Raw genomic sequence first — 23,628 nt, 5'->3', positions numbered from 1 at the left:
CGGGGAGAGACACGGAGGGAGAGTGAGAGACACAGGGAGGGGGGGAGTGAGAGACACAGGGAGAGGGAGAGAGAGGGAGAGTGAGAGACACAGAGAGGGAGAGACACAGAGGGAGAGTGACACAGAGAGGGAGAGTGAGAGACGCAGGAAGAGTGACACAGAGAGGGAGAGTGAGAGACACAGGGACAGAGATGGACATAGAGGGAGGGACAGGAGTGGGGACAGAGATACAGACAGAGGGAGAGACAGAGATACAGACAGAGGGAGGGACAGAAGTGGAGACAGAGGGAGGGACAGGAGTGGAGACAGGGGGGGTGACAGGGATGGGGACAGAGGGGGTGACAGGGATGGGGACAGAGAGAGGGTCAGGAGTGGAGACAGAGGGAGACACAGAGAGGGGGACAGGGATGGAAACAGGGAGAGACACAGAGAGAGTGTCCTTTGAAGGGGATGTGGTGCAGACTCTCAGAGCCCTGGGGTAAGTCATAGATCTGTATAGCACGGAAACACACTGTTCGGTCCAATATCCATGTTGACCGGATAACCTAAATTAATCTAGTCCCATTTACCAGCATTTGAACCATTACCCTCCAAACGCTTCCTAATCATGTCTCCATCCAGATGCCTTTTAAATGTTGTACCAACCTCCACTACTTCCTCTGGCAGTTCGCGCTCTCTGTGTGAAAAAGTTGCCCCTTAAGTCCCTTTTAAATAGTGCTCCTCTCACCTTAAAGCTATCCCTTCTAATTTTGGACTCCCCTAGCCTGGGAAAAAGACCTTGTCTATTCACCTTATCCATGCCCCTCATGATTTTATAAACCTCTAGAAGATCACCCCTCAAACTCCAGGGAAAATAGCCCCAACCTACCCAGCCTCTCTCTATAGCTCAAACCCACCACAAAAGCACAGTTGAAAAGAGATTTTGACCTGAAATAGAAAGCACTGGACCAAAAATTTAAAAAGCACCACAGATGCTGGAAATCTGAGTCTCGAAATTGCTGGGAAAGCTCAGCAGATCTGGCAGCATCAAAACTTAGAACAGTACAGACCCTTCATCCCACTGTGCCTGTGCTGACTGCAATGTCATTCCACAATAATTCCATCTTCTGGACCTGAAACTTAATTAACTTAAGTTAATACTCTGCTTTCTCCTAACAGATGCTGCCAGATCTGCTGAGTTTTCCAATCAATTTCAGTTTTGGTTTCTGATTTCCAGCATCCACAGTTTGTTTTTGATTTTTTTGCCTATTTATGTGTCTGTCCAAATTAGTCTTCAATATTGCTGGTACGTCTGCTTCTATCATCTCCCCAGCAGCTGTGCAGAGAGAAAAGCAGAATGACCTCTTTGAACTCAATATCTTGACTCTGTTTTCTCTCTTTCTGTCCACAGGTGCTGCCAGACCTGCTGAGTTTCTCCAACAATTGTCTGGTTTAGTTTGTCGAAGCTGTTCTGGCACAGATTCAATCTGACAGGATTATTTTCAGCTAACTCTGAGTGGCATTGAGTTTTATTTTCTGGAGGGTTTGTGTAACTGGGAGAACTAGTTCTTATCAAACCTACCTCATTAATTACACCTTGCATCCCTACAGTGTCCATCACCTCTGATTTCCTGCCTCCCAAAACGCCACTATCCTTTGCACCTACGCTCTTAGGAAATCCTGCAAATACGCAACACACACTCTTCCTTAACCAGGAAAAGCAAAATACAGAAACTGGAAAGCATAGGACAAATCTGGTATACTGCATGAAAAGAAAAACTAGTTTTCCTTTTCAATTTATGAAGGAATGTTTTGGGATTAGTGGGATTATACTTTCCCCAGCGTTTAACAATCTTGCAACTTGTGCTATAAGTAGACTGTTGGGATTATGCTATTTTATCTTCATTCCTTTTAGAGGATCTTTTTTGACTTTGATTATGTCTTGAATGGGTCCCTGCTCTGTGCAATTTTGTTTGAAAAGAGAAGCAACAACAGTGGCTCAGTGGTTAGCACTGTTGCCTCACAGCCAGGGACCAGGGTTCAATTTCACCCTCGGGTGACTGTCTGTGCAGAGTTTTCACGTCCTCCCTGTGTCTGTGTGGGTTTCCTCCAGGTGCTCCGGTTTCCATCCACAGTCCAAAGATGTGCAGGTTAGGGTGGCTTGGCCTTGGGGAAATTGCCCGTAGTGTCCAGGGGTATAAATGCAGGAATAGTGTAAGGGGCTGGGTTTGGGTGGAATACTCTTCGGAGGGTCAGTGCAGACTCAGTGCGCTGAATGGCCTTGTTCTGTACTGTAGGGATTCTATGATCCATATACTGACGTGTTGAGATAATTACAGTCTCAAGCATTTGTTCCCCTCGCCCCCACCCGTTCCCTGTGTTTCAGGTCGCCCGGGTCACTTCTGGAAGTGAGTGCACTCTCACAGGCAGTGAGTGAGGGTCCGTGTTCCCTCTGCTTCACCGCTTTGTGTTCCTGGCTGGCCTCAGAGCTGAAGGCTGTCAGCCCCCTGGAGGAGTGCATCACCCCAACGTCGGGTGAGTGTGAGATTCTTTTTACTCTTAGAAACAGGGGGATCAGAAAAGGCCGTGCCCACAAAAGCGACTGTTGGATTGCCGTTAAACATCAGAGTTCCTTCGGGCGGATCCCTAATTATCCCCCTCCCTCCACCACAGAACAGAGATGGCCATTCAGCCCATTGTGCCTGTACCAGTTCTGTAACCTAGACCCAATCTCCTGCCCTTTCCCCTTATCCAAATAGTCATGCGTTGCTCTCTTGAACCCTCCCAATCCCTGCCCTGGGCTGAAGTTCACAAGCTCTAGATACTAGGGATGGCCACAAACAGGACCGTATTAAAACTGGAATCAATGTGTATCAGGGGACAAACTCTCTGGTGGTTGGAATCATACCTGACACATAGGAAGATAGTCACGGTCATTGGAGGTCAATCATCTCAGCTCTAGGACATCTCTGCAGGAGTCCCTCAGGGTAGTGTCTGCAGTCCAACCATCTTCAGCTGCTTCATCAATGACCTTCTCTCCAGCATAAGGTCAGAAGTGGGGATGTTCACCGATGATTACACAATGCTCAGGACCAGTCGTGACTCCTCAGATACTGAAACAGTCCAAATGGCAGCAAGATCTGGACGATATCCAGGCTTGGGCTGGTAAGTGACATTCACACCACATAAATGCCAGGCTATGACCATCACCATTAAGAGACAATCTGACCACTGCCCCTTAATATTCAATGGTGTTACCATCGCTGTGTCCCCCACTATCAACAGCCTGGGGGTTGCCATTGACCAGAAATTCAACTGTACTCACCACCTAAACACAGCGGCTGTAAGAGTGGGTCAGAGGCTGGGAACACAATGAAAAGTAACTCACCTCCTGACTCCCCAAAGCCTGTCCCACCATCTACAAGGCACAAGTCAGGAGTGTGATGGAATACTCCCCACTTGCCCTGGATGGGGGCAGCTCCAACAACACTCAAGAAGCTCAACACCGCCCAGGACAAAGCAGCCCCGCTTGAATGGCACCACGTCCGCAAACATCCATTCCCCTTCCTGGTGCAGACATGATGGGCAGTTGGTCTGTCTCTGTGCTGTCTGATTCTAAACAGCCTGTGAAGCTGTGCCTATGGATATTTCACTACATCTCAGGGAGGGGATGCTGACATTGGAATCATCGTACAGAGGCTCCAGGCTAATATTCCAGGGACACAGGTTCAAATCCCACCAGGCATCTAGTGGAATTTAAATTCAAGAAACAAATCTGACATTGAAAGCTAACTGCAGTGATGGTGATCATAATAACCAGTATCGATAGTTGTTAAAACCGCAACTTGGTCCTTTTGGGGAGGAAATCAGCCATCGTTATCTGGCCTGGCCTTCGTAGGCTGTCAGGACAGCACTGGATGATCAATGAAATGTAAACAGTGCTCGTGGTTATGGGGAGAAATTGGGGGAATAGCACTTAGTCTCTGTGCTCATTTAACCAGCGGATGGGCTGAATGGCCTCTTTCTGCACCGTAACTCTGCTGTCATTCTGCGATGTGACTGCAGACCCACAGCACTGTGGCTGACTCTTAACTGCTCCCTGACATTACTCTGCTTTAAGGGGCAATTAGGAAAGTTGTATCAGTGGGAGTCCCTGTCCCACCGAAGTAAATGGACAAAACAGAAGTTGCTGGACAAGCTCAGCAGGTCCGGCAGCATCTGTGAAGGAAAGAAACGGTTAACGTTTCGGGACTGGGAACAGCTACGTGAATGGACCCTGTCATTGTAATGATGCTCCCTCAATGCTGATACAAGCCTTAGTCGGTCAGCCCTGTTGTGGGGGGCTGGTGCTGTAGGGAGATGTGGGGACTCAGGATTTAAATCCGCACCCCCTCTTCCCCCTCCTCGGAGAGACTGCTGCCTTTGTCTGTTCTCCCCACCGTCACCATGGGGTGCATTTGCTGCAAATTACAGTTTGGGGGAAGTGGGGGGTTGCTGTGGGAGAGAGTTGGCGGGCTGGGTTAGTGCTGGCTGGGTACGCTCGCTACTTCATACAGCCACATTGCCTGATTGGTGGCTATCGGTGGCGTTCCATGCTACGACAGTCTCACACCTAATACATACAGGGCCTGGTGCCCCTCAGATGTATGAGGAAATGGTTGGCCCTGCGGATTGGTGTAGAAAAAGCCCCCTCGTCCCTGAATGATGCTGTCAGCTGGTTGGTGAGGGAAGGCGAAGGGCCATACGCTGTGTCAGCTGACAGTGCCGTGTGGGTCACATGATGATGGCATTGGGGAGGTATTGCCATCCTGTCTGCCCATTACCAAAGACCAGGGCTGCACCCATCGGCCTGGCTCTCCAGTGCCCTCTGAAGTGCCTCCGCAAGACCCTTCAGCGTAACCCAGGGCAGCTAATGACACCTCGTTTGGGGAACCACTCAACAACTGGAGCTGCAGAGGAACTTGGTGGGATTCAGTGAAAGGAGTGTCAGTGCTCATTGGGCAGTAACAACAGCAGCAGAGGGTCACTGACATGTGAAACTCTCTTCCCCAGAAGCAAGAGACTGGTTATTCAAAGAACAGTCGAATTGATCGACGAGAAATGCTAGTTAATGGGGGCGGAGTTGGGGAGCAGGGCTGTAGACAGGAAAATGCCGTTGAGGCCATAATCAGGTCAGAGGGCAGAGCCTGTTTGAAGGACCAACTAACTTCTTGCCTCTCCTAATTCTCATATTCCATCTTTTCCCTCACCCATCCGTTTCTCCTCGCTCCCATTTTCCGCCTCGCCCACCCCCGTACCTCCCCGACCCCCACCCCCCCCGACAGATATGAATGATCTCGACGAACATCACTTTGGGAACTGGGTGTATTCCTATGCGACACTTACGTTGGGGGTTAGGCAGATGGGCCCAGTTGCTAAGTGACATGCAGCACTGGCTGTGTGGGCCGAGTGGCCTTTGGTTGATGCAATCCGACTCTCTCTCAAGTTCTGTTTCCACTCTGTAGGCCCTGAAGATGCAGAAACTTTCCAGTTGGAAGCCAGTGGCCTGGTGAATGAGTTGCACTGCCCCTATCCTTCCCTCACCACAGGCGATGTGACCTCCAGGCTGAACAACAGAGAGAGCTGCCTGCAGCTGCTGTGTAAGTACATGGTGGGCTGAAACTAGACCCCACTGACTAACGGCGATGTGTGCTGGTGGGGATTGTGTCCTCGTTGACTGTACTTATAACACAGTACCTCACTGGAGTTTGTGCTGGACAAACGCACAGACTGAGGGACCGAATCCGCTAAGCCCAGGCCTAGAGGCTAAAAAAACAGGAAAAACATGGGCGATTAGCCATCCATTCCAGAGCTAGCTCCTAAACTGAACTGTTCCCTCCCCATTCTCTCCTCCTTCGTTGTTCCATTTCCAAATGTAAAGCCTCTTTCGGACAAGCTCCGGAGGCAGAAATCTGTTCAAATCCCACTCCAGATACTTGGATTGATCAGAAACTAGACTGACATTACCCAGGGGCAGCCCTGAGGGAGCAATGCACGAACACTAATGTGTTCTCCTTTGTTATTTCGTTGTCTTAATGCTTAAATTTTTTTGTTGTTGAACGAGGTAAGGACCCCTTCTGCTGCATCGTGAGATTTAAGAAAAAAAATCTCAAGGCTATTTGAAAGAAGCACCTCCAATCCCAGGCACCGTCACAAACAAAACTAACAGCCAAGTCAATATCACGTTGCAACTTGTGGGACCTTGCTGTGCACAAAGTGGCCAGGTTTCCTATGCATCACTCTCATATGAACACTTTGAGTTTGAGATGTCAGGAGGTGATGATCGAGTGCGAATAGAGTCATATTGCACAGTAACAGACCCTTCGGCCCATCCAGTCCATGCTGAACGTGTTCCCAAACCAGACTAGTCCCAACGGCCTGCTCCTGGCCCATATCCCTCCAAACCTTTCCCATTCATGTACTTATCCAAATGTCTTTTAAATGTAACTGTGCTCACATCCACCGTTCATTCCACATGCAAACCACCTTCTGTGTAAAAAACAAATGCCTTTCATATCTCCTGTCACCTTAAAAATGTGCCCCCTAGTCCTGAAATCCCCCACCCTGGGGAAATGACAACTAGCATTAATTTTATCTATACCCCTCATTGTTTTAGAAACTTCTATCAGGTCACCTCTCAAACCCCTGCGTTCCAGTGGAAAAGTCCCGGTGTATCCAACCTTTCTTTATAACTCAAACCTTCTAGACCCAGCAACATCCTGGTAAATCTCTTCGAAAATCTTTCCCTTTATTTATATCCAGAACAGTTGGTCAGGGGACATGTCAATTCAGTATTAATGTATTTGACTCCCTGCGTAGTTTAGCTTCAACTATAGTGACAAAGTGGATGAAGAGATTGAGATGGTGAACCATGGCATCATACACCACTGTTCAGCCCATCATACCTGTGCTGGCTCACGAATCCCACATTTTCCAACCCCCCTCCCCCCATGCTCCACCAAACCCCCCTCCTGCGCCCTGCATGTGTTTGCTTTTTGGGTATTTACCCAATTTCCTCTTGAAAGTTAGGACTCAATCTTCCCCAATGAGTTCACATCCTTCCTAAAGTATAGCATTCAGGACTGGATCCAATGCTCCAGCTGTGAGGCCACAAACATCCCATTCGCTCCACCACTGATGCCCAGTAGCAGCAGCGAGTCCCATCTACGCTGCAGGCAGTAAGGGATTCAGTGATGGCAATACCTTTTTGAATGTCAAAGGGGAAGTGGCTTGGTTCTGTCTTGTCAGAAATGGCCATTTGCCTCGCACTTGTGTGGTGCGAAAATGATTATCATTGTGTCACACAGCACGGAAACAGACCCTTCACTCCAACAATGAAGCTGACCATAATCCCAAACTAAACTAGTCCCACCTGCCTGCTCCTAGTCCATATCCCTCCGAACCTTTCCCATTCATGCACTTACCCAAATGTCTTTTAAATATTGTAACTGTACCCACATCCACCACTTCCTCTGGAAGTTCATTCCACACACAAACCACGCTCTGTGTAAAAAAAAAAGTTGCTCCTCGCGTCCTTTTTAAATCTCTCTCCTCTCACTTTAAGAATATATCCTCTAGTCTCAAAATCCCCCACCCTCGGGAAAAGACATCTGCCGTTCCCCCTATCCGTGCCCCTTGTGATTTTATAAACCTCTATAAGGTCACCCCTCAGCCTCCTACGCTCCACGGAAAATAGTCCCAGCCTGTAGGGCATTTGTGGGCTCAGTGCTTGCACAATATACATTCATGATTTAATTGAGGGAGGTAACTATAAATCTCCAAGGTTGTAAATGACGCAAAGCTGGGTGGGAGGGTGGACTGTGAAGGGGATGCAGAGACGCTTCAGCGTGATTTGGAGAAGTTGAGTGATTGGGCAAATGCATGGTAAGTGGAATTAATATGTGAATAAATGCAGGGTTTAGAAACGGGAATGCAGATTGTCACCTGAATGGTGATAGATTGGCAAAGGAGGGGGTTGGTGTGCAATAAGACCTGGGTGTCCTTGTACCCCAGTCGCTGAAAGTAAGCATTGCAGGTGCATCAGGTGGTGAGGAAGGCAAAAACGCAATGTTGGGCCTTCATAGTGAGAGGGTTTGCATACAGGAGCAAGGAAGTCTTGCTGCAATGGGACAGGGCCCGGGTCAGATCACAGCTGGTGTGTTGTGTGCAGTTTTGGTCTCCATGCCTGAGGAATGGTGTTCTGGCGAACGGTGCAAAGGCAAGTCAGCAAACTGATTCCTGGATGGCAGCACTGACGTGTATGAGGAGATTGAATCAGTTCAGATTGTCTTCTCTGGAGCTGAGAAAAATGTTATTTGGGTGGAGTAGCATGGATCGCCTAGAAACCTGTAAAATTCTAACAGGTTAAACGCAGGAAGGATATTCCCAATGGGATTGTGGTCTAAGGGTGCAGGGTACTTAGGACCGAGATGAAGAGAAGTGATAATAAGAGTCTGGTGACAGTATGTTCCTGTTAGTGTGGACAGTGAGGCTGATAGTTGTGGGCGACGCTGGATGACTAGAGAAATTGAGGCTCTGGTCAGGAAAAAAAAGGAGGCATATGTCAGGTATAGACAGCTGGGATCGAGCGAATCTCTCGAGTATAAAAGCGGTAGGACTAAAGGAAAATCAGGCGGGCAAAACGGGGACAGGAGATAGCTTTGGCAAATAGAGTTAAGGAGAATCCAGTGGGCTTCTACAAATACATTAAGGAATAAAGAGTAACAAGGGAGAGAATAGGCCCCCTTAAAGATCAATGAGGTTGCCTGTGTGTGAAACCGTAGGAAATGGGGGAGATACTAAATGAATATTTTGTGCCAGTATTTCCGGTGGAGAAGGACATGGAAGCTCGGGAACTTGGGGAAATAAATAGCGATGTTTAAGGTTTTAGCAAAGCTTTGTAGCTGGGGTTGTGGGTGTGTTTCGAGTCTTGCTCGCCGAGCTGGTGTGTCTGATTGCAGACGTTTCGTCACCCACTGAGGCCTCTGATGAAGCGATGTTGTTCTGCTCTGCTTCAAATTTGTGCTTTCTGGTCCGTTATAGTGGGCATTTCCGGTTTTCTGTATGGGTCTGTATATGGGGTCCGATTCTATATGTTTGTTGAATGCATTATGGATTGAGAACCATGCCTCTGGGAATTCTCCTGCATGTCTCTGTTTGGCTTGGGTTACTATGGTTACCTTGTCCCAGTCAAACTGATGGTCTTCATTGTCCAAGTGTACCAATATTAAGGAGAGTTCATCGTACCATTTTGGTGCTCGCTGATGTTTGTGTATTCCGATGGCTAATTTCCTTCCTGTCTGTCCGACGTAATGTTTGTGCCAGTCATTGCGTGCTATTTTGGTTCTGCATGCTGTGGGAACGGGGTCTTTAGCCCTTGTGAGTGTTTGTCGTAGCGTGGCTATGGGCTTGTGGGCCATCACTCCAAAGACCACCAGAAATCATGTTGGCAACAAACATATAGAATCGGACCCCATATACAGATCGGAACCAGAAATGACACTACTCACTATAACAGACCTGACAGTATAAATTCCAAGTGGAGTAGAACAACATCGCTTCATCAGAGGCTCCACTGTTGATGTTACCTCACATGCTGGTGAAATGTCTGAATGAGAACAAGCCAGATCAGCGAGCAAGTCATCAAGCTCCATAAATAGTGATGTTTTGAAAGTGCCCATATTACAGAGGACATCGTGCTGGAGGTCTTAAAACGCACAAAGATGGATAAATCCCTGGGACCTGACCAGATATTTCCCAGAACAGTGTGGGAAGCTAGAGAAGGGATTACTGGGCCCTTTGCTGAGATATTTGTTTTGTCGACAGCCATGGGTAAGGTGCCAGAAATGTGAAGGGTGGCTAGTGTTGTGCCAATAATTAAGAACGGTGCTAAGAAAAATCCAGGGAAGTACAGATGTGTAAGCCTTATGTTGGTGGTGGTTATGTTAGAACTTAGGGCAGTACAGCACAGTACAGGCCCTTTAGCCCACGATGTTGTGCCAAACCTTTACCCTAAACCTAAGGCCTATCTAACCTCCACCCCTACCTTATACTATCATCCATATGCCTATCTAATAGCCACTTAAATGCCCCCAATAAGGTTACCTCCACTACGCTCTCCAGCAATGCATTCCACGCCCCGACCACTCTGAGTAAAGAACCTACCCCTGACATTGCTCCTATATCTACCTCCACTCACTTTAAAACTATACCCACCTGTAATAACTACCTCCACCCTAGGAAAAAGTCTCTGACTGTCCACTCCATCTGTGCCTCTGATCATTTTGTACACCTCTATCAAGTCACCTCTCATCCTTCAATGTTCTAAAGAGAAAAGCCCTAGCTATCTCAACCTTTCCTCATAAGACCTTCCCTCCATGCCAGGCAACATCCTAGTAAATCTCTTCTGCGCCTTTTCCAACGCTTCCACATCTTTCCTGTAATGAGGCAACCCGAACTGGACACAATACTGCAGATGTGGCCGAACTAGGCTTTTGTAGGGCCAGAGCATAACTTCACGGCCCTTGACCTCGATCCCTCTATTAATGAAAGCTAACACACCATACACCTTCTTAATAACTCTATCCACCTGGGTGGCAGCTTTCAGGGAACTGTGGACATGAATCCCAAGATCCCTCTGCTCCTCCACGCTGCCAAGAATCTTTCCGTTAACCTTTAATTCTGCTTTCAAGTTTGTCCTTCCAAAATGAATCACCTCACACTTTTCAGGGTTAAACTCCATCTGCCACTTCTCAGCCCAGCTCTGCATCCTATCGATGTCCCTTTGTAACCTAGAACAGCCGTCCGCACTGTCCACAACTCGACCTACCTTCGTATCGTCTACGAACTTACTAATCCACCCTTCCACTCCTCCATCCATATCATTTACAACTTCCACTCCTCCATCCAAACCATTTACAACTTCCAGTCCTCCATCCAAACCATTTACAACCTCCACTCCTACATCCAAATCATTTACAAAAACGTTTTGGAGGAGATTCTAAGGAGCAGGATTTACTTGCATCTGGAAAGTGCTAGCCAGCATGGCGTTGTGAGTGGGAAATTGTGCCTGACGAACTCGATGGAGTTTTTGAAGAAGTGACAAAGAGGATTGATGAAGGCAGAGCAGTGGATGTGTCTATATGGACTTCAGCAAGGCTTTCCACAAGGTTCCACGTGCTAGCCTAGTTAGTAAGGTTAGATCGCATGAAATCCAGGGGGAAGCAGCTACTTGGATACAAAATTGGCTGAAAGTTAGGAGACAGAGGGTGGTGGTGGAGGGTTGTTTTTTCAGACTGGAGGCCTGTGACCAGCTGTGTGCCACAAGGATCGGAGCATGGTGAAGAAGGCGTTTGGTACACGTGCCTTTATTGGTCAGGGTATTGAGTATAGGAGTTGGGAGCTTGTTGCAGCTGTACAGGACATTGGTTGGGCCATTTTTGGAATACTACATTCAATTCTGGTCTCCCTGCTGTAGGAAGGATGTTGTGAAAGTTGAAAGGGTTCAGAAAATATTTACGAGGATGTTGCCAGGGTTGGAGGGTTTGAGCTACAGGGAGAGGCTGAATAAGCTGGGGCTATTTTCCCTGGAGTGTCAGAGGCCGATAGAGATTTATAAAATCAGGAGGGGCATGGATAGGGTGAGTAGCTAAGCTTTTTTCCCCCAGGGTAGGGAGAGACCAAAACTAGAGGGCATGGGTTTAAGGTGAGAGGGGAAAGATTTAAAAGGGCCCTAATGGGCAACTTTTTCATGCAGATGGTGGTGTGTGTATGGAATGAGCTGCCAGAGGAAGTGGTGGAGGCTGGTACAGTTACATTTAAAAGGCATCTGGATGGGTACATGGATAGGAAGGGGTTAGAGGGATTTAGGCCAAATGCTGGAAAATGAAACCAGATTAATTTAAGATATCTGATTGGCATGGACGAGTTGGACTGAAGGGTCTGTTTCTGTGCTCTGTGACTCTGTTAAGGTCATCACCCAGGGAGTGGGGAGCCTGTCCAATTCTCTGCCACAGAAAGCAGTTGAGGCCAAGACATTGAATATTTTCAAGGAGTTAGATTGAGGGATAAAAGGACCAAAGGATGTGGGGAGAAAATGGCAATGGGGTCTGAGTTTGGATGGTCACCCTTGACTGTATTGAGTGGTGGTACAGGTTCGAAGGGCTGAATGGCCTACCCTTGCTCCTGTTTTCCGTGTTTGTGCACCCCTGGGCGCCAGTTGATGTGTCTCACTCTGACTTTGTTTTCAGTGTTCCTGGGCTCTGAGCTGCAAGCAGCCAGGATCCTAAATGCCAGGAAGCCCTTGGTGCTGTGCCAGGTACCCAGGGATATTGGGGACAGTGACGGTGATGAGACCTTCAAAGAACTGCAGGCTCTGTGCCAGGCACTGGGCATGGCTGAACCCACCCGAGACACCCCTGTGCTCCAGCTTTTCAAGGACGTGGAAACTAAAGTAAGGAGCCTGGAGACTGGGGAGGTGGGACTGCGGGAACTGTCAATACCACCCTACGATTTAAATTGATATGAAACTTCAAGAGGTTACATTTATCAGTTGATGCCTTAAAGGTTTCAGCCCTCCTTTATTTGTTGTTTATTTGTTGCTGTTTGTCTGGCCGATGAAAGCACACTTGCCAACATTGTGTACAGGAGTTGGGATGCCTTGTTACGGCTGTACAAGGCATTTGTGAGGCCACATTTGGGGAACTGTGTACAATTCTGGTCGCTATTGGAAGGATGTCATTAAACTGGGAAGGGTGCAAAAAAACATTTACAAGGATGTTACTGAGACTGAAATGTTTGGAGTATAAGTAGAGGCCGAATAGGTTGGGGTGATTTTTTTCCCTGGAGCACAGGAAGCTGAGGTGTGACCTTATAGAGGTTAATATCATGAGGGGCATGGATAGGGTGAATAATCAAAGTCTTTTCTCCAGGGTGGGGAATCCAAAACTAGAGGGCATGGGTTTGAAGTGAGAGGGAAAAGATTTAAAAGGGACCTGAGGGGCAACTTTTTCACGCAGAGGGTGGTGCGTGTATGGAATGAGCTGCCAGAGGAAGTGGTGGAGGCTGGTACAATGACAACATTTAGAAGGCATCTGGATGGGTACATGGATGGGAAGGGCTCAAGGAGGATATCACAGCTGTGCTGAAATGGGGCACTATGGAGGACTCGAGCAGGGAGGCAATATGGGCAGAACTCAGAAATAGGAAGGCTGCAGTAGCAATGTTGGGGCTGTACTACGGGCCTCCCAACAGCGAGCGTGAGATAGAGGTACAAATATGTCGACAGATTATGGAAAGATGTAGGAGCAACAGGGTGGTGGTGATGGGGGATTTTAATTTTCCCAACAGTGACTGGGATTCACTCAATATTAGGGCTCAGATGGATCAGAATTTGTAAGGAGCATCCAGGAGGGTTTTCTACAGCAGTATGTAAATAGTCCAACTCGGGAAGGGGCCATACTGGACCTGGTGTTGGGGAATGAGCCCGGCCAGGTGCTTGAAGTTTCAGTAGGGCATTACTTTGGGAATATTGACCACAATTCCATAAGTTTTGGAAAACTGATGGACGAAGACAAGAGTGGCCCTAAAGGAAGACTGTTGAATTGGGGGAAGGCCTACTACAGCAAAATTCCACAGGAGCTGGGGAATGTGGATTGGGAGCAGCTGTTTGAGGGTAAATCCACATTTGATATATGGGAGGCTTTTAAAGAGAGGTTAATTAGAGTGCAGGAGAGACATGTTCCTGTGAAAATGAGGGTTAGAAAGGGCAAGATTAGGGAACCATCGATGACAAGTGAAATTGTGAGACTAGCAAAGAGGAAAAATGAAGCATACATAAGGTCTAGGTGACTGAAGACAGACAAAACTTTGGAAGAATATCGGGAAAGTAGGACGAATCTGAAATGAGAAATTAAGAGGCTAAAAGGTGTCATGAAATATCTTTAGCAAACAGGGTTAAGAAAAATCCCAAAGTCTTTTATTCATACATAAGGAGCAAGAGGGTAACTAGAGAAAGGGTCGGCCTACTCAAGGACAAAGGAGAGAAAATGAGTGAGATTCTTCAAGAGTACTTTACATTGGTATTCACTGAAAAGAGGGACATGACAGATGTTGAGGTTAGGAATAGATGTTTGATAACTCCAGGTCAAGTTGGCATAAGGAGGGGGAAGTGTTGGGTATCCTAAAAGGCATTAGGGTGGACAAGTCCAAAGGTCCGGATGGGATCTATCCCGGGTTACAGAGGGAAGCGAGTGAGGAAGTAGCTGGGGCCTTAACAGATATCTTTGCAGCATCCTTGAGCACGGGTGGGGTCCTGGATGACTGGAGAATTGCTAATGTTGTCCCCTTGTTTAAGAAGGGTAGCAAGGATAATCCAGGTAATTATAGATGGGTGAGCCTGATGTCAGTGGTGGTGAAGCTGCTGGAGAAGATATTGAGGGATGGGATCTATTTACATTTGGAAGAAAATGGGCTTATCAGTGATAGGCAGCATGGTTTTGTACAGGGAAGATCATGTCTTACCAACTTAATAGAATTTTTTGAGGATGTGACAAAGTTGATTGATGAGGGGAAGGCTGTAGATGTCATATACATAGACTTCAGTAAGGCGTTTGATAAGGTTCCCCATGGTAGGCTGATGGAGAAAGTGAAGTCGCATGGGGTCCAGGGTGTAATAGCTAGATGGTTAGAGAACTGGCTGGGCAACAGGAAACAGTTGTAGTGGAAGGGAGTTTCTCAAAATGGAGAACTGTGACCAGTGGTATTCCACAGGATCTGTTTTGGGACCACTGTTGTTTGTGATATACATAAATGATCTGAGAAAGGTGTAGATGGTCTGATCAGCAAGTTTGCAGATGGCACTAAGATTGGTGGAGTATGAGATAGTGAAGGGGACTGTCGGAGATTACAGAAGAATATATATAGATTGGAGAGTTGGGCAGATAAATGGCAGATGGAGTTCATTCCAGGCAAATACGAGGTGATACATTTGGGAAGATCCAATTCAAGAGCGAACTATGTGGTGAATGGGAAAGCCCTGGGGAAAATTGATACTCAGAGAGATCTGGGTGTTCAGGTCCATTTTACCCTGAAGGTGGCAACGCAGGTCAATAGGGTGGTCAAGAAGGCATATGGCATGCTCTCCTTCATCGGATGGGGTATTGAGTACAAGAGTTGGCAGGTCATGTTACAATTGTATAAGACTTCGGTTCGACCGCATTTAGAGTACTGAGTACAGTTCTGGTCGCCACATTACCCAAAGGATGTGGATGCTTTGGAGAGGGTGCAGAGGAGGTTCACCAGGATGTTGCCTGGCATGGAGGGTGCTAGCTATGAAGAAGGTTTGAGTAGATTAGGATTGCTTACATTAGAAAGACGGAGATTGAGGGGGACCTGATTGAGGTCTACAACATCATGAGGGGTATAGACAGGGTGGATAGCTAGAGGTTTTTTCCTAGAGTGGGGAACTCAGTTACTAGGGGTCATGAGTTCAAAGTGAGAGGAGAAAAGTTTAAGGGAGATATGTGTGGAAAGTTCTTTACGCAGAGGGTGGTGGGTGCCTGGAATGCGTTGCCAGCGGAGGTAGCATCATTTAAGATGTATCTAGACAGATACATGAGTGGACAGGGAGCAGAGGGATATAGATCCTTGGAAAATAGGTGACAGGTTTCGATAGAGGATCTGGATCGGTGCAGGCTTGGAGGGCTGAAGGGACTGTTCCTGTGCTGTAACTTTCTTTGTTTAGCGAGATATGGATCAAACTCAGGCAATTGGGGCTAGTCCAGTTTAGGAAACGTGGTCAGCATGGATGAGTTGGGCCAAAGGGCCCTTTTCTGTGCTGTATGATCTTGAAAGTGTCCTGAGAAGGGCTACACCTCACCCAGCTGTGAGCTCTGGGCAGAGTTTATTATGAGCTTCTCTCCGTAAAACGCACGCGTACACTCATGGTATAGACTTGTGCATGCAGTCTCAGACATGCACAGCAGAGAGACATGTAAACACGTGCCGGGGGCCTAACATTTTGGGAGTGTTATGTTTTGTAAAAGCAGAGTGTGTGATGCCTCAGCCGCCCGAATGTTTGTGTTCCAGCTCCGAGATGTCAGTGCTGGATTGCCACAAGCCGGAGTAGGTAAACCTCTGCTGAACAAGAGCCTGGAGCCAGAACAATGGGTATGGTACCACCTTCAGGTGTATCTGTGACCTCGCAAAGAACCGGGCACAATGGTCAGCACTGTTTCAGATATCTCCCCCCACCTCCCGACCTGTCCATCCCAGTTCAATAAAATCATAGAAACCCTAAAGTGTGGAAATGGGCCATTCAGGCCAACATGTCTACACTGCCCTTGTGAAGGGCATCCCACCCAGACCAGTTCCCTCACCCCGTGTTTCCTGTGTCTAACCCACCCATCTCTAGACACTGTGGGGAAATTTCCCACGGCCAATCCACCCTAACCTGCACAACTTTGGACTGTGGGAGGAAACAGGAGCACCCCGTGCGCAGACACAGGGAGAATGTGCAGACTCCACACAGACAGTGGCCCGAGGGTGGAATCGAACCCGGGTCCCTGGCGCTATGAGGCAGCAGCGCTAACCACTGAGCCACCGTGCCACCCATGGAAGTTCTTCCACTTGCTGTCAGCAGCAGCTTCCGCCAGTCTTACCAACCATGCCCCCACCGGCCGAGAGATTGAATCCGCTCCACTCCCAGCGCACGTCCAGTGGTTCTCAGCTGGGTCTGAGTTGATGGCATCTGGTGCTGTTCACCTGAGGGTCACAGTTGCTCCTCGACCTGAGGTGAGTAGCAAGACAGGAATACCTACCCCTCCGAGGTTCCAGCAAGTGCCCACCTTGGCCTGTTGCCCTATCTGCTCTGGTGCCCGGTTTGAGTTGGGAGGGGAGGGGGCATGGAAAGCAACCATGTCCCGAGTGCCCATCATGTGTCGTCCCACAATAGAGACAGGCAACTAATGGTGGCCGCACCCCACATGGGAATGAAGGGGGTGGTAGGGCAGGCCCTCACTAACCCTCTGTATTCCCTGCGTTAGGAGAACCTGAAGGAGATCCATCGAGCGATGTGTGTGGAGTATGATTGCCGTCGACAGATGCTGATCACGCGCCTGGATGTGACCGTGCAGTCGTTTCACTGGGCCGAAGGAGCAAAGGTTTGGAATTTCCTGAGACACGCTCCTGTAGAGAGTACCAGCAGCTCTTTTCTCACTCTGTAACCACCGAAGAACTTGAGTTAGGAGTTACAGGAGGCCATTCAGCCCTTCAAGCCCACTGTGCCCATTCGATTCTGTTGATCTAAGTGTATCCTCAAATCCACATTCCCAACCCACCTGCTGCTCACATAGAAACCAGGGTTAGGGGGTGTAGGCCAATCAGCCCATCTCACTCACTCCATCATGGAGAATGATTTATAAATCTCTCAGAAAGCCATGCTCCAGTGAGAAAAGTCCCAGACTATCCGGCCTCTCCATAAGTAACCTCCTGGTAAAACCTTTCTGCACCCTTGTCTGATCCTCTACCTTAATTCTACCTTCTTCCTTTCTCTCCAAAGCCCTTGATTGAGTTTATATTCTAAAGACTTCTCTTTTTCTTGAATGGATTCAGTGACTTGGCCTCTCCAGCCTCCTGTGGTGGGAATTTCCACAGGCTCACCCTCCACTCAGCAAGAAATAGGGAGACAAAGCCAGTGTCACGAGACTGTCAACCAAGAGAACCAAGTAATGCCCTGGGGACCTGGGTTCGAATCTCGCCACAGCAGATGGTAGAGTTTGAACTCAACAAAATAAAAACTAGAATTAAGAGTCTAATGACGTCCATTGTCAATTGTTGGGAAAACCCATCTGGTTCACTAATGTCCTTTAGGGAAGGAAGCTGCCATCCTTACCTGGTCTGGGCCTACATCTGACTCCAGACCCGTAGCAATGTGGTTGACTCTTAACGGCGCTCTGGGCAATTAGGGATGGGCAATAAATGCTGGTCCTAGTCAGAGACTGCTGCCTCTTGGTCATGGATAGAGAAAGAATCATCTCCATTGACTGCTGCCGTAAGAACGTCCCACATAACAGGCACAGAGCACCCAAGACTCTCCGACACAGGAAAACAAACATTCACCTCATCCTTGTTTGAAATGAGCAAGCCCCCATTTCTTTTTTAAGTGATGACCCTGGTTCTAGACCGCCTGTCACAAGTGCAAAAATCCTCTCCACATCAACATGGTTGAGGCCCCAGATGGTTTTGAGAATATTTACCCTCCTTTAGCCAATAGTTCCTGTTAAGATTGTATGATAATTACGTAGAATCCCTACAGTGTGGGAGCGGGCCATTTGGCCTGTCAAATCCACTCCAACACACCCGAACAGCAACCCACCCTACCCCTGTAACCCTGCATTTCACCACGGGGTCAACCCACCCTAACCTGCGCATCTCTGGACTGTGGGAGGAAGCCCACGCAGGCACAGGGAGAATGTGCAAACTCCGCACAGACAGTTGCCCGAGGCTGGAATTGAACCCGGGTCCCTGGCACTGTGAGGCAGCAGTGCTAACCACTGAGCCACCGTGTATTGCCCCACGTAGGGGTAGATTCAGAATTTGAAGGCTGTTGCTTGGGTGGCCAGGCTTTGATTTATAAGGGAGAGGTTGGATAAACTAGGGTCAGGTGCTGCTTGGCCTGCTGTGTTCATCCAGCTCTACACTCTGTTATCCCATATTCTGTCAAGTTCTGACACACCAACTTGAGAGGTTTTGAACCGAGACTTTGGTGGACCAAACTCGATGGACTGAATGGCCTGTGTCTTTTAGTCTAATCAGTGTCCTATTCCAGGCTTAGGGGCACTACCACTAAATGGGAGGGTCAGTCATTTCTTGAGGATTGTAGATTGAGTTGATGGCGATGATTAAAGGAATGAGTGATCCCCAGATTGTCTCAAGTCATATGGCCCAGAACCAGGGACATGAACTTAGTGTTGGTGGGGGTGGGGGGCCGGGGTGGGGGTTGGGTGGGGTGGGAGGGGTGGGGGGGGTGGGGTCGGCGGGGTGCGGGTTGATGCAGGGGGGCGTGGGGGTGGGGCGGCGGGGTGCAGGGGGGCTGGGGGGATGCAGTGGGGGCGGCGGGGTGCGGGGGGATGCAGGGGGGGCGGGGGCGGGGGCGTGGGGGTGGGTGCCGGGGGGGTGGGGTGGGCAGGTTGGGTCGGGGGGGGGCGGGTGGGGTGGGGCGGGGGGAGGGGTGATGGGGGTGGGGGGGGGGACACTTAACGAGGGCATGTCTGGCTGAGAGGAGCCGAAAGGGAGCAAGTAGTGAAACTGTCTGTGAGCCAAGCACGTGGTGTTTCCAAATGAGCAGTGAGGGGGTGAGATATCACCGTGTCCAGCCGAGGGAACAGGACAGGCCTTGTTACCATGGCAGCCCCCGCCATATTGTCCTGATGCCTCCAGTTGTTTCCAGCAGAAGGGTGTTTATTTTGTTCTGCCACTGTGTTTCAGCAACACGAGGCTGTGATACGACAGCTGTATGAGCCTCTGAGACAGACCCTGAGCACCAGGAGCAGTATAACTCCAGCTCACCTGCTGTCTGCACGCGAGGATCTGTCTGTCATCACCAAGACCACCAGTGAAAGCAGCAGAGAGAGAACTGCCTGCTCCATCAACAAGGTAATGGGGGGCAGGGGATACCAGCAGGGAATACCAGCAGGGGATACCAGCAGGGAATGGGGAAGGTAGATGGATATCAGTGAGAATTTGGGGGGATGTGGAGGTGAAATCAGCAGGGAGTGGGGTCGGAGGTGAAATCAGCAGGGAGTGGGGTCGGAGGTGAAATCAGCAGGGAGTGGAGGTGAAATCAGCAGGGAGTGGGGTCGGAGGTGAAATCAGCAGGGAATGGAGGTGAAATCAGCAGGGATTGGGGTCGGAGGTGAAATCAGCAGGGAGTGGGGTCGGAGGTGAAATCAGCAGGGAGTGGGGTCGGAGGTGAAATCAGCGGGGAGTGGAGTCGGAGGTGAAATCAGCGGGGAGTGGAGTCGGAGGTGAAATCAGTGGGGAGTGGGGTCGGAGGTGAAATCAGCGGGGTGTGGAGTCGGAGGTGAAATCAGCGGGGAGTGGAGTCGGAGGTGAAATCAGCAGGGTGTGGAGTCGGAGGTGAAATCAGCGGGGAGTGGGGTCGGAGGTGAAATCAGCGGGGAGTGGAGGTGAAATCAGCAGGGTGTGGAGTCGGAGGTGAAATCAGCGGGGAGTGGGGTCGGAGGTGAAATCAGCAGGGTGTGGAGTCGGAGGTGAAATCAGCGGGGAGTGGGGTCGGAGATGAAATCAGCAGGGAGTGGAGTCGGAGGTGAAATCAGCAGGGAGTGGAGTCGGAGGCGAAATCAGCGGGGAGTGGGGTCGGAGGTGAAATCAGCGGGGAGTGGAGGTGAAATCAGCAGGGTGTGGAGTCGGAGGTGAAATCAGCGGGGAGTGGGGTCGGAGATGAAATCAGCAGGGAGTGGAGTCGGAGGTGAAATCAGCAGGGAGTGGAGTCGGAGGCGAAATCAGCGGGGAGTGGGGTCGGAGGTGAAATCAGCGGGGAGTGGAGGTGAAATCAGCAGGGTGTGGAGTCGGAGGTGAAATCAGCGGGGAGTGGGGTCGGAGGTGAAATCAGCAGGGTGTGGAGTCGGAGGTGAAATCAGCGGGGAGTGGGGTCGGAGATGAAATCAGCAGGGAGTGGAGTCGGAGGTGAAATCAGCAGGGAGTGGAGTCGGAGGTGAAATCAGCGGGGAGTGGGGTCGGAGGTGAAATCAGCGGGGAGTGGAGGTGAAATCAGCAGGGTGTGGAGTCCGAGGTGAAATCAGCGGGGAGTGGGGTCGGAGGTGAAATCAGCAGGGTGTGGAGTCGGAGGTGAAATCAGCGGGGAGTGGGGTCGGAGATGAAATCAGCAGGGAGTGGAGTCGGAGGTGAAATCAGCAGGGAGTGGAGGTGAAATCAGCAGGGACTGGGGGTGGAGGTGAAATCAGCAGGGAGTGGGGTCAGAGGTGAAATCAGCGGGGAATGGGGTCAGAGGTGAAATCAGCAGGGAGGGGCGGGGAGGTGAAATCAGCAGGGAGTGGGGTCGGAGGTGAAATCAGCAGGGAGTGGGGGTGGAGGTGAAATCAGCAGGGTGTGGAGTCGGAGGTGAAATCAGCGGGGAGTGGGGTCGGAGGTGAAATCAGCAGGGAGTGGAGTCGGAGGTGAAATCAGCAGGGAGTGGAGGTGAAATCAGCAGGGACTGGGGGTGGAGGTGAAATCAGCAGGGAGTGGGGTCAGAGGTGAAATCAGCGGGGAGTGGGGTCAGAGGTGAAATCAGCAGGGAGGGGCGGGGAGGTGAAATCAGCAGGGAGTGGGGTCGGAGGTGAAATCAGCAGGGACTGGGGGTGGAGGTGAAATCAGCAGGGTGTGGAGTCGGAGATGAAATCAGCGGGGAGTGGGGTCGGAGGTGAAATCAGCAGGGAGTGGAGTCGGAGGTGAAATCAGCAGGGAGTGGGGTCAGAGGTAGATATCAGCAGGGAGTGGATGGGGGAGGAATATTCTTTACCTGAGAGGGCTGTCGAGGTTGGGCTGTGAAGAGTATTCACAGCTGAGAGAGCGATAGATTTTATATCAGGAGGGGATTCAAGGGAAAAGGCAGCAAAGTGGAGTTGAGCATGAGCAGCTCAGGCATTATCACGTTGAATGACAGAGTGGACCCGATGGGCTGAATGGCCTTTTTCTGCTCCAAACACTTATGGTCTTGTATGTGGCTAACCGCGGGGAGGAGATGACTAACTGGGAACTCGGTGTGCCTCTATTGGCACAGTAGGTTGTGGTGTGGGGCGGAGATATTGTCAAATGACCAGGAGTGGGGTAAGGCCTGTTTTGTAACTGGGGCCATGTTTTATCTGACGCTCTTGTCCAGCCGGAGTTTTGAGGGAACATTGACAATGTTCTCTGTGGGTTGCATTTTATCGCCCAGGTACTGATGGGGCCTGTACCAGATCGAGGAGGGAGACCCGGTGAGATTGAGCCTCCAATGCCCACCTGGGAGTACCATCGGAGAGCCGGCTCCGCTGGTGGGCGCAAACAGAAATGGAGAGGCAAAGGGCGGAAGCACAAATGAAGCTAAACCAGGAGTTTGTCCTCTTCACCCTCTGAAGAACAATAGAGGGAGTCACTTCCCATGGGCTGGATGTGAACATATTGAAGTGGCTGTGTAAGGTTAGGACTTGGAGCTCCCAGACTGGGTTAGAGAGCGTGTGTGAGCGTGAGAGAGAGTGTGTGTGTGTGTGTGTGTGTGTGTGTGTGTGTGTGAGAGTGAGAGTGTGTATGTGTGTGTGAGAGCGCGTGAATGAGGCTCCTTGTGAGAGCGTGATTGTGTGTGTGTGTGTATGAGAGAGACTGAGTGTGAGTGAGAGAGAGAGTGTGTGTGAGCGCGTGTGAGAGTCTGTGTGAGAGAGAGCGTGATAGAGTCTGTGTGTGTGTGTGTGAGCGTGAGAGTGAGTGTGTGCGCGCGCGCGGTGAGAGTCTGTGAGAGACAGCGTGATAGAGTGAGTCTGTGTTTGTGAGAGAGAGCATGAATGATAGTCCATGTGAGAGACAGCGTGATTGTGTGTGTGTGTGTGTGAGAGAGATACTGAGAGTGTGAGTGTGTGTTCCAGACTGTTGAAAAGTTAGGGTAGCCTAAGATTAAGCCACCATATTGATGGATACCACAATAAAGCAATTAAATGTGTGGAGCGTTTGAGACCCCTGATAGTGGGAGGTGGGGGCTGAGTGTGTGGAAGAGATGAGTGAATCCATTCTGTATTGTTAAAGCATCTCTGCACCAGGCTCACTGTGGGTGAGAGAAATCCCAAACCCTTACCAAGTGTAAGTGACCATCGAGCGGCTTGAAATGTGGCGTAGAGCGAGCTCAGCATACTGCATCACCTGATCATGCTCAGAGCCACCCATTTCGACACATTCTGATGGAGTGCAGGGATTTTACCCAGGCCTGGATAATACTGTGCGTGTTTGTTCAGCACCTTTCTGTGTCGCCTTTGTCACAGATCCTCCTTTCTTTGTATACTCGCTGAAATAGTTTCCTTTAAATCCTCCGCATTGCTGAGAAAATGTGGGATCTTTTCATGTTGCACTCATCAGGACAATTGCAAGAATTCCAAATCTCAAAGGGAATGACAATTTGTACTGCGTGCAGAAAAAGCACTGATTTTTTTGCCTTTCCTAATTACTGAGTGATTATTGCTTTGTATTTTGGCAATCTGTTGGAAGTGTCTGGAATTTTATGACCCATGGGTCTTTTTCTTTTCATTCTGATAACCACTATATTTGCTGGCAGAGAAGGGAATTGGTGCAGGGAGGAAGAGTTCTGGTCATACCCAGAGAAAGAATGGGTCTTCCCTCTGGGTGCCAGTGAATGTCATGGTACCCATGTTGCGGTTTCAGTTCAGCTGATGCCTTTCCTGGCACCTCACTGCAGAGGGCAGCCTTTGCAAAGTTTCTGTAAGAATTTTGAATTAATATTTGCTTTCCTCACGTTTTCATTTGCTCTCCACTTGAATTTGGATGCTGGATCAGTTGTCTTTTCAAAAGCGATTAAAACCAAATTATTCTCTGGCTCTGTCTGTA

The 23,628-nt window shown here is 49.5% G+C and overlaps 1 protein-coding gene across 2 annotated transcripts; it reads left to right on the top strand.

The window, feature by feature from the left end:
* Positions 1-23,616, top strand: LOC125447889 (protein FAM98A-like). Of its 2 annotated transcripts, XM_048522687.2 has the most exons (8): positions 1-478; positions 2,366-2,514; positions 5,484-5,618; positions 12,267-12,469; positions 16,105-16,185; positions 17,061-17,177; positions 19,504-19,671; positions 21,977-23,616. In XM_048522687.2, the coding sequence occupies exons 1-8, from the start codon at positions 192-194 to the stop codon at positions 22,118-22,120; spliced, it is 1,284 nt and encodes a 427-aa protein (XP_048378644.2). In that variant the 5' UTR covers positions 1-191; the 3' UTR covers positions 22,121-23,616. The 2 variants fall into 2 exon arrangements, with proteins under 2 accessions (XP_048378644.2, XP_059496916.1); XM_059640933.1 differs by lacking the exons at positions 1-478; positions 2,366-2,514 and adding an exon at positions 2,524-3,144.
* Positions 23,617-23,628: the final 12 nt, after the last annotated feature.

The sequence above is a fragment of the Stegostoma tigrinum genome, chromosome 39 (genome assembly GCF_030684315.1).
Source record: "Stegostoma tigrinum isolate sSteTig4 chromosome 39, sSteTig4.hap1, whole genome shotgun sequence".
Lineage (NCBI taxonomy): Eukaryota > Metazoa > Chordata > Chondrichthyes > Orectolobiformes > Stegostomatidae > Stegostoma > Stegostoma tigrinum.
Note: the sequence above shows the minus strand (reverse complement) of the source record. Positions and strands in the feature narration are given on the sequence as shown.

What these genes read in the sequence shown, in the direction of transcription:
- LOC125447889 (XM_048522687.2), top strand. Translation starts at nt 192, where the DNA reads ATGGACATAGAGGGAGGGACAGGAGTGGGGACAGAGATACAGACAGAG. An exon ending in CAGACTCTCAGAGCCCTGGG is followed by an intron (nt 479 to 2,365) that starts GTAAGTCATAGA and finishes CCTGTGTTTCAG; the next exon opens with GTCGCCCGGGTCACTTCTGG. An exon ending in GAGCTGCCTGCAGCTGCTGT is followed by an intron (nt 5,619 to 12,266) that starts GTAAGTACATGG and finishes CTTTGTTTTCAG; the next exon opens with TGTTCCTGGGCTCTGAGCTG.